The 13,336-nt window shown below is 47.6% G+C and overlaps 1 protein-coding gene across 1 annotated transcript in view; it reads left to right on the top strand.

Annotated features, from left to right (window-relative positions):
• Positions 1 to 13,088, top strand: part of PARD3B (par-3 family cell polarity regulator beta) — a 1,175,277-nt gene extending 1,162,189 nt beyond the window's left edge. The window contains exon 23 of the mRNA XM_045296697.1: positions 12,022 to 13,088. Within this exon, the coding sequence (XP_045152632.1) occupies positions 12,022 to 12,370 (349 nt within the window). The 3' untranslated portion in view covers positions 12,371 to 13,088. The remainder of the gene's footprint in view (positions 1 to 12,021) is intronic.
• Positions 13,089 to 13,336: the final 248 nt, after the last annotated feature.

Below are 13,336 nucleotides of genomic sequence, written 5' to 3' on the forward strand. Positions count from 1 at the left end.
TGCTCCAAACCCACTGCCACAGAGTCAGCTCAGACCCTTAGAGGCCCTACAGGACCGGGTGAAACTGCCCCTGTGGATTCCCAAGACTGGATCACTACGGAGCAGAAATCCTCCTCTTAATTTCACCGAGTAACTGGTGGTTTTGAACTGCTGGGCTTGCTGTTAGCAGCCCGGCGTATAACCCACGATGTCATCCTTCCAATATGGCCACTGGAGGCTCACCGTTTTCCTTCAGTCCTTGCAGCCAGAGATAGGCTGAGAGTCCTCTTCCCTTCTGGTTTCCGAAGCCCAGCTCATTGCTCATTTCACTTAACCTTGGCCTTTTTCTTCTCTAGCTGCTTTTTGAAATGTTCTCTGCAGCTCTTTTACTTCATTTTCATTCCTTCCTCTTGCTTTAGCTCCTCTCTGTTTAAGAGTGAGTTTCAGTATCTCTGTGACACGCGCTTTGCTCTTTTTAATGACATTGCTTCCTTCATGTGTGATGTTCTCGATGTCATACTACATACAACTCCTCTGATTTTCAGTCAGTCGAGTTTGATGCACCAAGTTGTTCTTGAGGTGGTCACTACATGTAGATAGGATATACTCAAGGTTATAATATTTGCCCTCATGAGCTTGTTTAAATTCTCCTAAATGTTAACCTGAGCTTTCATATGGTCTGTTCCACAGTCAGAACTGGCCTGGTTTTGACTAATAATCTTGAAATTCTCCATCCTCTCTTCCCACCAATATAGTAAATTTGATTCCCGTGTATTCCATCTGGGGAGGTCCATGAATTTAGTGAACATGTGTGTAGTTGAAGTAAGGTATTTACAATATAGAAGCTATTTGTCATACAGAACGCTATCATTTGATCTCCAGCTTCAATTCTATCAGCAAAGCTATATTTTCCAACTAGTGATCCTTTTTGTTTCCAAAATTTGCATTCCAATCACCATTAATTATTACATGTCTTAATTGCATGGTTAATCAATTTCAGTCTGAAAATCTGGTAGAAATTTTCAGTTTCTTCATCATAGGCTTTAGTGTTGGTAGCTAAATTTGAAACATCGTTGTACTAACTGATGTTCCTTGTAGGCATATTGATGTTATCATTTCACATACAGCCTTGTGCCTCAAGATAGATCTCGAAATGTTACTTTTTGGCAATCAGTGTGACTTCATTCCTCTGGAATCTGCCATTCCCAGCAGAGTAAATCACCTGATTGTCAGATCCAACATGACCAATCCTAGTACATTTCAGCTCACTAACGCCTATAATATTTACCTTTATACACTCCATTTTGCTTTGGACAGCTTTCCTAGATTCATAACTTCATATATTTCACGTTCCAATTATTCGTGGACATTTGCAACCGTGTCCTCTCACTTGGAGTCAGACTCCATCAGCAACTGGAGGCTCCAAAGCTTTGTTACTTTACATCGCTGAGGTCGCCTCCAAGGAGACAGCCCTTCCCCAGTTGTATTTTGAGGGCCTTCCAACCCAGGGGACTTGTCTTCTGAGACTATATCAGACAGTGTGCCACTGCTGTGCAGAAGATTGTCCACGGCTAACTTCTCAGAAGTGGCCCACCTCTTCCCACTTCTGTGCATGCGCTTAGTCTGGAAGCTCTGCTGGAACTTGTTCTCTGTGGGTGATCCTGCTGGTCTTTGAAATCCTGGTGCCATCGCATCAGCATCAGCATCACATGCAAGCCACCACGGCATCGCAGACTCACAGATGAGGGGGCTTCACTACCCTGATCCAAATCTTTCACAACATACACACTCTTTTACCCTCTCTGGAGTCCCTGGGTGATATAAATGACTCACGCAGGGTTCACGTGCACCAAGAGGCTCCTCAAAGAAAGGACTAGTGACCTACTTTCAAAGAGTCAGCTACTGAACACCCCACAGAGCATAGTTCTACTGACACACATGGGGTCTCCATGAGTTGGAACGACCGAAAGCAACTGGTGTTGTTACTCCCCTTCCTCGGCATTCTAGGTCTTTATCAGGCTCCAAATCCCCTTTGCAGACAGCTTCTGCTTCTCAGTTTCCAGCTCTTCGTGAGCTGCTAGCATAATAACCGTCTCTGCATCTGGAGTCTGCCGCCCCATGTCTCTACTCCTATTGTTGCCGCTCAGAATGCTAGGCCTCCTACCTGCTCTTGCATTCCAGGTGTGTCTACCAGATATCAGAGTATTTGATGAGCAGCTTACTTATCCTAATAACTCATGTGATCACAGTATGATTTCTCAACGCATGGTGTCAACTCTACCTGCATCAGAATCAACAGGGCTTTTGTTTAAAAAAGAAAAAAAAAACTGATTCCTAGGTTCCTTGCAGACCAACCAGTCTCTGGGTGTGGAGCCCCAGAATCTTCCATTTTCTTATTAATCCTCCTAATTATTCTTAAAGCCACCAATGTTTGAAATGCTTAGTTTTGAACGCAAGGTCTTGCAAACATAGATTTTCTTAAGAGGTACCAGAACACTTGTTTTCTTCAGGGAAAGGCAACTGCAGTGGAACTCTCTATATGGAATCGGGTCTGTGCGCTTGCGTATTCTACCTTTACTATCAGTTTCGTTCCCCACTGGGGTCAGGGGAGAAGTTCTTTGCCTCTTTATCCATTTGATTCCTTTTTATTGACTTATTTTTTGGTAAAGGTTTTCCAAATATGAATCAAAATTTTAAACTGCTGCCAGTGAGCACAAGTGTGAGCTAGTGAGAAGCTGAAGAGAGCTGAGCTCTCATGCTGTATTAGTTTCCCAGCGCCCCCATAACTAAGGATCACAATCTAACACAATAGAAGGTATTATCTTAAAACAACAGAGATGCCTGGCTTCAAGGTTCTAGAAACAAGACGAGGTGTCTACAGCCCATAATCTCACCGAAGGCTCTAGGGGATGATCCTTCCTTGCTTCTTCCTAGCTTCTGGGAGTTTTTAGCAACTCTTGATTGTCATTAACTTGTAGATGCATCACTCAATGTCTCCCCCTGTCTTCACATGGACATCATCCCTCTGTAGCTCTTCTCTTTGTAGAAGGACATCGATCATATTGAATTAGAACCCACCCTACCTCATTCTGACTTTTCCCTTAATTAAGTGTGTCTTTGGAGGCCCTATTTCCAAAGTAAATCATAGTCAAATGTACTGGGGATTGAAACTTCAGCATACCCGTATTATTTAAGGAGCACACTTCAACTCTTAAGGATGGTCTATGTAGTAGCTACATAATCTGGTGTCAATTTGGGAGGATTATGAGTGAAGGGGTGTGGTGTGGCTTGTCAATCAAGATATAACTAATGAGGCTTCTGTGTGGGCATGGCCTTCTCCTGAGAATTCTGGGAATTCCTGGATTTCCTCCTTAGAGGCAGGAGACACTTCTCTCTCTCTTTCTCACTCCCTGGAAGACACTCTACTGACAAGAGACATGGAACTGCGCTAGTGCCCTAGGAACTGGAGCAGCCAGGTGGAGACCCCTGTCAGCACTGAGGTGCTTACACCACTACTGGATCCAAAGACTGTCTACCCACTGACCTGTGATCGTCCTGCACTCGGCATCATTGCATGTGCTTCATGAGTCTGAAAATGACTTTATAGATCAGTATTGGACATATAGGCTAAGGTGACCAGACATCCGCTTTTGGCGGGACAGTCCTGATTTTTAACAATTTTTCCCACATCCCACAGCATTTTTTAAAAGTCCCAATTTTTGGAAAGAATGTATGATAAGCTAGGGTATACGGTTTTTGGCTGCCATGTGCCTATTTCACCAGGATGAGTTTTATCAATGGTGTCCTGCTTTACCAATGTTAAAATCTGGTCACCTTAATATAGGCTAATATCAGAGTTATGGGCTTGGACTGGACTGTGTTGGGATGCTTTCTTAATGTACAATTACCCTTTATACAAAACTCTCTTATACCCATATCAGTGTCCATGAATTTGTTTCTCTAGTCAACCCAGACTGATACAGTCTAGCTTAACGGCCATGTAGCATGTGGATCCAGCTGCCTGGACTTGAATGTAAGCTCTACCACCTTCTGTATGACTTTGGTCATGTTACTTACTATCTCTGTTACTCAGGCTTCTCGCCTCTAAACCAGGGATAGTAAGCTTGCTTACCTGGCAGTGTTGCTTTGAGAAGTAAAGACGTGAACATGCAGGAAATGCTCAGAGTGGCTCCAAGTCAGCTGCTGGCCTTTGGGAAAGACTGGGCTCACAGTTCTGGAACACTTGCTGCTACTAGATCTACTATGTGTGGCTTGTGAGTGCGCCACTGAGCACGGCGTCCGTTGTCCCACACTTAGAGTGCTGCTTCTGAATTTCAAAGTCGAACTGCAGTGGCCGGATTCTCCCATGTCTTACTGAAATCCTGGGTCTTACATACAACGTCCCCCTGACTCATGTGGAAGTACCAGCATTTACCTGCCGTTGATGAAGAGAGATTGTAATGATCTGATGTCACATGGTTTCAAATCAGAGAGTGTCTGCATGCTGTAGGCTGAGCATCTAAGCCAAGAAGCGAGGCTCCATGAAGAAGAACATGGCATGAACCACCTGCAATAAAAAGATGCCACAACCTCACTTGCGGAAAATGAAGAACACCTGAACCACTTACGGACGAAGATCAAAGACTATAGTAGGGCTTCCGCTGGAACAGAAAGAAAACCAAAGTTCCCACAACTCGACCAATAAGTAACACCACGATACCGATAGAAAATAGTGAGGTTGTCAAAGACATCCTTGCATCCACAGCCAATACCCGGGCAAGCAGAAGTCACGAACAAATGGCACTGGAAAAATCTGCTGGAAAAGATGTCTTTAAAGTGTTAAAAGGCAAATAAGCTACTTTGAAGACTAAGGTCTGCCTGGTCCACACTGTGGTCTTTTCATGCAGCACCGGATGCTGTGCAGCTGAACAATGAACAAGGAAGACCAAAACAGAACAGGTGCCTTTGAATTAGGGTGTGGTGAAGAACACGGAATGTGCCATAGACTGACCGAAAAACCACCAAATCTGTCTTGGGAGATGTACAGCCAGAACCCTCCTTCAAAGTGCCTGCATCCTATATGCTTTGCACATATTCTCAGGAGCCACCAACCCCTGGAAAATCACATCATGCTTGGTAAAGTGAGAGGGTCTGAGAAAAAGCCCTCCACAAGATGACTAGACACAATGGTGGCAGCAATTGGCTCAAACCATGATGATGGTGGTGCCGCCCCAGACAATGTCTCTGCCTGTCGTGCACAGGGGAGCTGTGGGTCAGAGGGGACTCGCCAAGATGGAACAAGAACAAAATGCCACCGGTAGTTCTCCATCAGAGACCTCCTTTTTCTGCACAGGCTTCAGAAAGAAATGATAAGAGCAGTGGGCAGATGCTAATACATGAAACCATTCAAAGGTCCCTCTGGGCGACACGAACAATTTGCTCTCAGCTGCCAACCAAAGGGATGGTGGGTCAGAATGACCCGTCTTTCTATTAACACCATGGCGTCATCAAGACTCTTTATGTCCCACGATGTAACATCTGCTGAGCTGCGATACAGGATCCTCGTGCAAGCACGTTGTTCACAACCAAATTCTCAAGATGTGTGGTCAGAGTTGAGAAGCATTCGATGTGGACTTGCGAAGTGAGACCCCTTCTGTGTGTGTTCTAAGCGGCCTGATTTTGATCGTCCGCGTTGAAACCTCCGCGGAGCATGCAGTTTTTATCACTTCTCTTCCATTTTCTCTGCACACCTTCCCTGGGTGCTAACAAGGGCCCGAGCGTCTGTCCTGCGAGCACCTCTCCATGCTGCGTTTCTTAGCAAAGAGCCAGTGCCCTCTCCTCATCCCAAAATGGGAAATGTGAGCGAGGAAAGTGGGATTCCGGCCCCCCCCCCCCACATAATCCCTTCTGTAACACAGGCCATCAAATGATCATGACAGTTTGCCATGCTGTAAAATCTGCCAAAATCAAAGCTATGTAATATATGTTGCAGAGGCCCCTGCTAATCCTGGCCGACCACATTCGTGCCTGGACCCAGGATGGAGGCTGAGTTCATAGAAACCCAACACGGGAGGAATTCCAAACCCTGACGGAAGCATCTCTGCCCACGTAGTTTGGCCCACTCCAGTGCCTGCGAGGATATTAGTTTGCACTGATCTTTCTTTGGCTTTGCAGTGTTTGCAGAAGAAAGCCCCACACTGGCTCACTCACTAAATAATCTGTACTTTTGAGCCACGGTGGCTTTGCCAGATGTCTGTCTACCTCTGCAGAGAGGGCCCAAGCAGCCCCCTCAGCCAGCACCGGGAGTCCCATGCTGTATTACACCTTCCCATTTTAACCCCCAAATTTGGTCATAGCCACTTTTTACCAAAAAAGGAAATCCAGAGGGGCTACCCTGGAAGTTCAAGAGATTGTTTTCACCACACATTTCACATTTGACAGAAATGACAGGGAGCAAGCGGCCACCCTTTGGAATCTTTCTCATAGGTGGGAAATCCAAAGCTTTATGCCTAAGCTGGGCCTCCTCCCCTCTGCTCATAAATTCTTTATGGTTTTTTCACACTTTTAACTGCAGGTCTTGTTTCTCTGCCTACTAACCATCCCTCCCTGCCCACTCTCCACGCCAACCACCTGAAAGCCACAAATGTGTCCCCTTCTCCATTGTTGTTTTTCTCCCTTGTTATTCTTCGACTTCATCTGTCCTCCCTCGTCCTACTTGTGAGCTCATTGAAGGAAATTCAGCAGAGAGCTTCAACGCAGCCTCCAGACGCACAGATGAATCAAGGAATGCTCTACATGCCAAGGATTTGCTACTGATCCTTGACGAACTGAAGGTCTCAAATGATTTGTTTCCATAAACGATCGCAGCCTCGAGGCTCCCCTCCCCTAATCCTGTTGCCCTCGCTCTCTTCATTCCCTGGTGTTTTCCGGGATGGGAGCAGAGAACAGTGAGCTACTGCTGGCGATAGACACGTTTGCATAAGCCTAGCATCTCGCTCTCTTGTGCACATGTGGCTTATCTGAAAGTTATCCATCATGTGTATTCTGCATAAAGGGTTGGATTCACTGCGACAGAGGGCAACTGGATATCACAGGGGGCCTCTGGTTCAAGTCCATCAGTCCTCAAGCCCAGGTGTGAGAAGCTGTGGTACATAGACCTGGTTGCTAACTTCTGCCTCATCTCCCTAAAGCCTTTATCTGAAACCCTCTGCACTGTATTTTAAACTCGTCCATTAATATACTCTTACACTGGTGTGTTCATAACATGATTAAAGAAAATTGCTTTGCTGGATCACAATGAAAACCATCCTGAACTGTTTTTTGGGTTGTTGTTTTTAATAGATTCACTTAATCTTGTTCTTCATAGGCTCATCTCCCAGCTAATTTTCACTCAGGATAGCTCAGTTTCCTAAGTACCACTTAGTAATGCTGACCTTAGTTATAAGTCAAGACAAGTAAATTGAAGTCCAAGATTCATTGACCCCTCTACTGTGTTTGTTTCAAGCACTATACAAACCAGCGGAGATAAGGTAGATAGCATCTTGTTCTTGACAAACAAGACGAGTACTCACATGATAGCTCCTACCCTTATAAAGTCTGCAATGGTTCTTTATTAGGTCCACCCTACTGCTTTCCTCAGCACACATTGTCCTTCCCTGCCTCTTTTCCTCAGGCATCATGCCTCAAGCATTATCAGTCTTAGGCTCCCAATCAGAGTTCACTTTCTGCTCTTCATCCTCCAGCACTGTGCCCCTGCACACATCCGATCCACTGTGATTACTTGGAGGCTTGTGAGCGGTGATGGTGGAGAGTGGATGCTTGAGTGGTGGTGGCGCTTTCCGTCAACTCTCTTTAACATGTTCAACATGTGTAGCATATCTACCAGGGGCAAGGCCCTATGCGAAGCTGCAAGAGGGAGCTCACTAGATGAATGAGACTCAGTTCCTTCCTTCCCAAGGCTTAACTAGTCGTGAGACAGGGTGAAAACTGATGAGGTGAGAGTGATCTACTGTGATGAGCACCGAGAAAAGAGGTTTCTTTTACAACTATGTGTGCCCAAGGGTGGCTGGGAGGATACGACTGGGTCCATGGCCCTTCATCGATCCCAGGGTCAGTCTTTCAAATGGGGAGCCTTAGCATGTTTAGCAACATGCCTTCTATCCATCCAGAAAATGAAGGGGGCTAGTCTCAGCTATCTGACTCTTTTAGCCTCTTCTTCTCCATCCATTTTTATTTAATAAAAAAATTATAGTGGCATACGAAAATTGACAAAATGTGAAAAACCTCTCGTTAAAAAGAAGGGGAGGGAAGTGTTCCTTAATGTTTCCTCACGTGATCCACAGCACGTCAATAACAGTATGGCTAAGTCACACCATTCCTTGCTGTGGGCAGGAATGTGACTGGGTGCTGTTGGGTGCCCGCGGTCACCCCTGTGAGCATTCAGAGCAAACTCTAAGTCCTCTGGCCTCCAGAAATGCACCCAAGCCCAAGGACAACACAACAAAAGGGGGGGAAACGTATAGAGAAGTCCATGATGGGAATTCTCAAAGAATAAGAAAGAAGGCGGACATAGGCCTATTTCTCGTTTCTTGAGGACACACGGCTTACAGAAATTTGATTTGAAGATGAAGGGCTTTGTTCCTTCTTCTTTTAAGAGAAACCGTCATACATCCAACTAAAGCTCCCACAAGCGCATGAAACATGAGGGGTTCTTGATGGGCTGAGGCATTTGCTCTTTGGGTCCTCATTTTAATCCGACTCTCCAGGGGAGGCTGCCCCTGAATTCCTCAGAGTTGCCTCAAAGCATGCGGGCGCCCCCCCCCCAAGTCAGACACCACAGTAAGCATTTCCTAGGCCCCCAGGACAGACTGGGTGCTGTCGTTTCTACAAACACTGCATTTGACCTGGATACACCCACCGATTGTGGCGACCTGACTCCAACTGGTGGCAGCCCGATGTAACTGAGGGCGACCCCGTGACTCCCTGTGCGACACACACCCAATGGTAGTGGCAGGTGCTCCGATGTTTTGACAAACACCCTCTGCCATCAAGTCCAGGGGATAATCCTGTACAGGGTTTTGGAAACTGTCAATCTTCATGAGAGCAGATGGCTGGAAATGCTTCTTTGGCGGTAAAAAAAAAAAGTTATTATAAACAATAGCAACACCCCTCCCCTCAGAAGAAAGAAAGAATAGAAGAAAAAAAACTCCCCCTCGGGTCCTCTTTGAACCTGAAACCTTGTTTGGATAGGCCCGCTCATGGTTTTTCTTCCCTCTGAAACATTAAAACTGATAACCATTATAACGAGTTCCACAGGACAGGAAGGGTTCTAGGATTTCACTCCTTGACAAAGAACAGCTACCTGACTGGGCCGCTGCCATATGTGAAGCAAGCTCCCAGACATAAAATCTCCCCTCAGAGCAGGCAATAAGGGATCTGCCCGGGGAGACCTCGTTCTCACTGGGAGAGCTGGTCGCGAGTCCGAGAGGCACACAGTGGGGAGGAAAGGGAGCCGGGGTCCCCCACCTGCGTACGGCCTGGGCTGTCCCAGCAGCTCCAGGGTGGCTTCTGCGCCATCACCACTTGATCTGGGTTGTCTCTCTAAAACAATGAACGAATAAGTCACGGTGAACCTGCCTTTTATAATTGTCTCCTTTAAAAGGGCGAACTCTCCCGGGAGAGAACAGGACCCTGCAGGTCCAAGGCCTGGAATTCCCCCTCGCTCCCTTTCCTTTCAGACAGGAAACGTCCGCGCTCAGAGAGTCCCGAGGGAGCAGGAGCCGGGTGTTCATTTTAAGGCAGATAATGTTTGTGTGTTGCAAATGTCAGGGATTCGTCCCGAGGGCTTAAAATGAGTGCAGCAAAACCACATGTTTCACTTCACGCAGAGAAAGAGCTTCACTAGGTTTTGAGAGAAAGCACAGGTTAAGGATTTCTTTTTTTTCCTTTTTTTTTTTTAAGTGTTTCGGAAATCTCTAACAGGAACTGAAAGGAAATAAAAATGAGTACTGGGGTGGGAGGGGATTTTAAACATTTTGTAATAAAAGATAAAGCGAACACTGGACCAATTCTCTATAGCCCCCACCCCCCACCTCAAAAAAAAAAAAAGGAGGAGGGTTAAATTTGAAAGGAAAAGTCTAAAATAGCAGCCCTGTATTTCCCAGGGCTCTATTTACCGTGTAAACTAGAGCCAAGCAAAGTGCACGCAATAGTAGGGCAGGTGCTACAATAACTTGCGCGCACGCACACACACACACACACACACACACACACGATTCAATTTGGTTTTGCTTGGTCTTGTTTTGTTTGTTTGTTTGTTTCGGAAAAGTTTTACTGGCTGCATTACCCACATCTCAGGATCTCTCTCCTCTGGTTAAACAGAGTCAAATGAGGATCCCAACAGGGTGAGAGGGCTCCACGTCTTTCACGGCCGTGGCTGTGGGCTGCTTTCCAGGCCGGTGCTCGAGCGGGTCAAACCTCCCTCAATTCAGGGATCTTGCCGGGCTGTTTTCACATCAGACTCCCCGGATGACAGGGCAATGCTGCCTGCTGTTGGCAGTCCGGGATCAACCTCAGACCCCATGTCCTCACAGCCCTGTTACTTCTGTCCCAGGGCTCTAGGAGCTTGTACTCTGCCACCGGAAGGCTTTCCATTACTTCTTCTAGTGGCCCGTTTCCTTTAAAGAAACAGAAATGCAAGGAGGGGCGTCAACAGTGGGGTGGATCTGGTGGTGGGTTTATGAGATTTTTAAAAGCTGCAAACAGCACTCATCTGTTTAACCCCGGGCTAGATAGAAGGCGGTCATCTGCACATCGTTTAGAGACGTGTAGCTTCTGCTATGCCAAATGGAGCCAGGGATACGTGTTGCCTTCAGCTGAGAGAGCCAGACAGACTCCCTCTCTGCTCATGTTTATTCGGACCCTAGACCTTTCCGAGTTCAAGGTGCAACTGTTTTGGTTGCTCCCACCGGCTACCGGCCTGGTAGCTCCCACCTGGTACAGGCCTGGTGTCTTTGCAGTCGCATTGCCTTATCAGCGTTCTGCATGGGTGACGTTCCAGCCCTCTGAGCTGGGGCTGCTGGGGACCGTGGATTGACGAAGGCATGCCAGCACTTACAGGATGTGCTCGCAGCCAACCCGACGTCATCCTACCGTTGCTGCTGGTGATCCATCTTGGTGGCCCATCGAGATCCATAAGGCTTTCATTGGCTGGGTTTTTGTTTGTTTGGGTTTGTTTGGTTTTTTTGGGGGGGGGGGCGGGAGCGGGGGAAAAATCATTAGGCTTTTCTTTCCAGTCTGTTTGTATGTGAACATTCCGTCAAAACTTGTTCTGCACCAGGAGAACACATAAGACCACCGCCAGATATGCTTCACGGCCACTGGCCAGGAATCAAGCACAGATGTCCCCCCTCCCCCCGCCCCCGGGAGTTCAGCACTCTAGCCCCAGAGCACCACAGGTTACTTCAGCCAGGACCACCATCCCTTCGAGCCCCCCACAAATCTAGAAGGGGAGGCAATCCAACACATGGGACAACGATCCTCCATATAGCCTCTGGTTCTGTGACCACGTCCAGGACTGAATTCAGCAGAGATGGGGAGGAGTCGAATGATCGTCACATGTTGAGGCTCAAGCTCCTTGTCTTGGTTAGGATATTGACTTGGCTGATCCAAAAAACGTCGCCGTAAGAAGGCCTAAGAAGATAGAGGCATATCCCTCTCTCATGTCCCTACGTTGTACTGAGCCTACATTGCACTGGGCTGCAGGCTGGCTCCCTAGTGTTGGGGCCCAGGATCCTGCCCTCTTGTTGCTCTGCCTTCATCAGCGTGGAACGCTCACATCTGGTCACAGGAAGGGGAGAAGGAAAGAAAGTCTCTTCTTTTTACAGGCACACACGACGTCTTACCTCCCACGGGTCATACTTAGCCCATGGACACACTCCACTGCACAGAATCCTGAGAAATATGGCCTACAAGTACTCCAGACTGCACAGCAGGCTGAGAAACATGACCAGCTGCTAACGTGTGTGTGTTCTTCTTTTACAGGGGAGGACCTGTAGACTACCTGACAGCCGGACCTCGAGGGCTCTACAAGGAGAGGGAGCTTCCATATTACCCAGGGGCTCATCCTGCACATCCGCCCAAAGGGGGGTATCCCCGCCCCCCGGATCTGAGGGTGGCAGACCTTCGGTATCCTCAGTACTACCCACCACCACCAGCCCCCCAGCACAAAGGACCCTTCCGGCAAGATGTTCCACCTTCCCCTCCTCAGCACCACAGAGCCCCAGCCTACCAGGAAGTGGGCAGAGCAGGGCCCCGTGGGGGCAGCCCAGACCAGTACCCCTACCAAACCCAGGATCCTCGGCAGAAGAACCCCGTGACTGCGGCTGTGTAATTGAGCGCCACCCAGATCAGTCCAGAAAGGAAGGCGTCTACCAGGCCCTGTGCCCTGCCCAGACCTTAGGACCTTCTTGCCGTTCAGTCTTCTCCAGGGTCATCTGGGACAGCTCAGACTTTTCTCACTGAGGCGACAACCCATAAGGCGAGTCTGAGGGGCGAGGAAGAAGCAGGTCTTTTTAGAGAAAGAAAACTCAGAAGGAAGAGGAAGGCACTGTTAACAACGTCCGTCTGTCTGAGATGCTTTTAAGATTATTAAGTTCAGTGAGAGAAGCTACCGAATAAGCAAATCTCAATGGAGATAGACTATATGCTACCTCCCTGGCTCGTTGGCCTGTGTACCCTTGTACACGGTATACCCTTGTGCATGCATGCGTGTGCACACACACAGATGCATGCAAACCACAGAAGTGGCAGGGCTTTCTCAGCCAGGGGTGGTTATCTCTTCAGAGGCTAAGCCTCAGCCACCCTGGTGGAGTTGTTAAGTCGGAAGAGTGGCAGAGAGCCTGCGAACGTAGGGTCTCTGAAGTGAATGGTCTTCATTGAAAACAAAACAAAACTGCAGCAAGCATGACTAGTCACCTTGACCCGTGTTTACCTGGAGGAAGGCTACGCTTCTCTAATAGTAGACACTCTGGGATTTCTAGTAAACGTTCCTTGGTTCATCACTTTCAGCATAAAAGTCAGGAAAATGCAAGTCTAGTGTTAGGTCTTGGGAGAAGATGGGAAACTCATTCAGAGCTTTTAGCAGGAAACTCACTCCGACCACCGACCACCGAGCCACTCAGGGTCAGAGGCTGAAACTCCCATGATTCTCTTGTTCCTTCCTTCCCATGACCCAGGAATGAGAACATGGAGAAATCTCGTTTCAGGGTCACCTCCAAACGAGGATCCTGCCTGTAATGACTTTAACTGGGGTCTCTAAGGCTTTTATTTGGGGGAAAGGGCCACCTTGTTAGATCAC

Source organism: Echinops telfairi, unplaced genomic scaffold, assembly GCF_000313985.2.
Source record: "Echinops telfairi isolate 266 unplaced genomic scaffold, ASM31398v2 ScPeMD7_3;HRSCAF=10, whole genome shotgun sequence".
NCBI classification, from domain to species: Eukaryota; Metazoa; Chordata; class Mammalia; order Afrosoricida; family Tenrecidae; genus Echinops; species Echinops telfairi.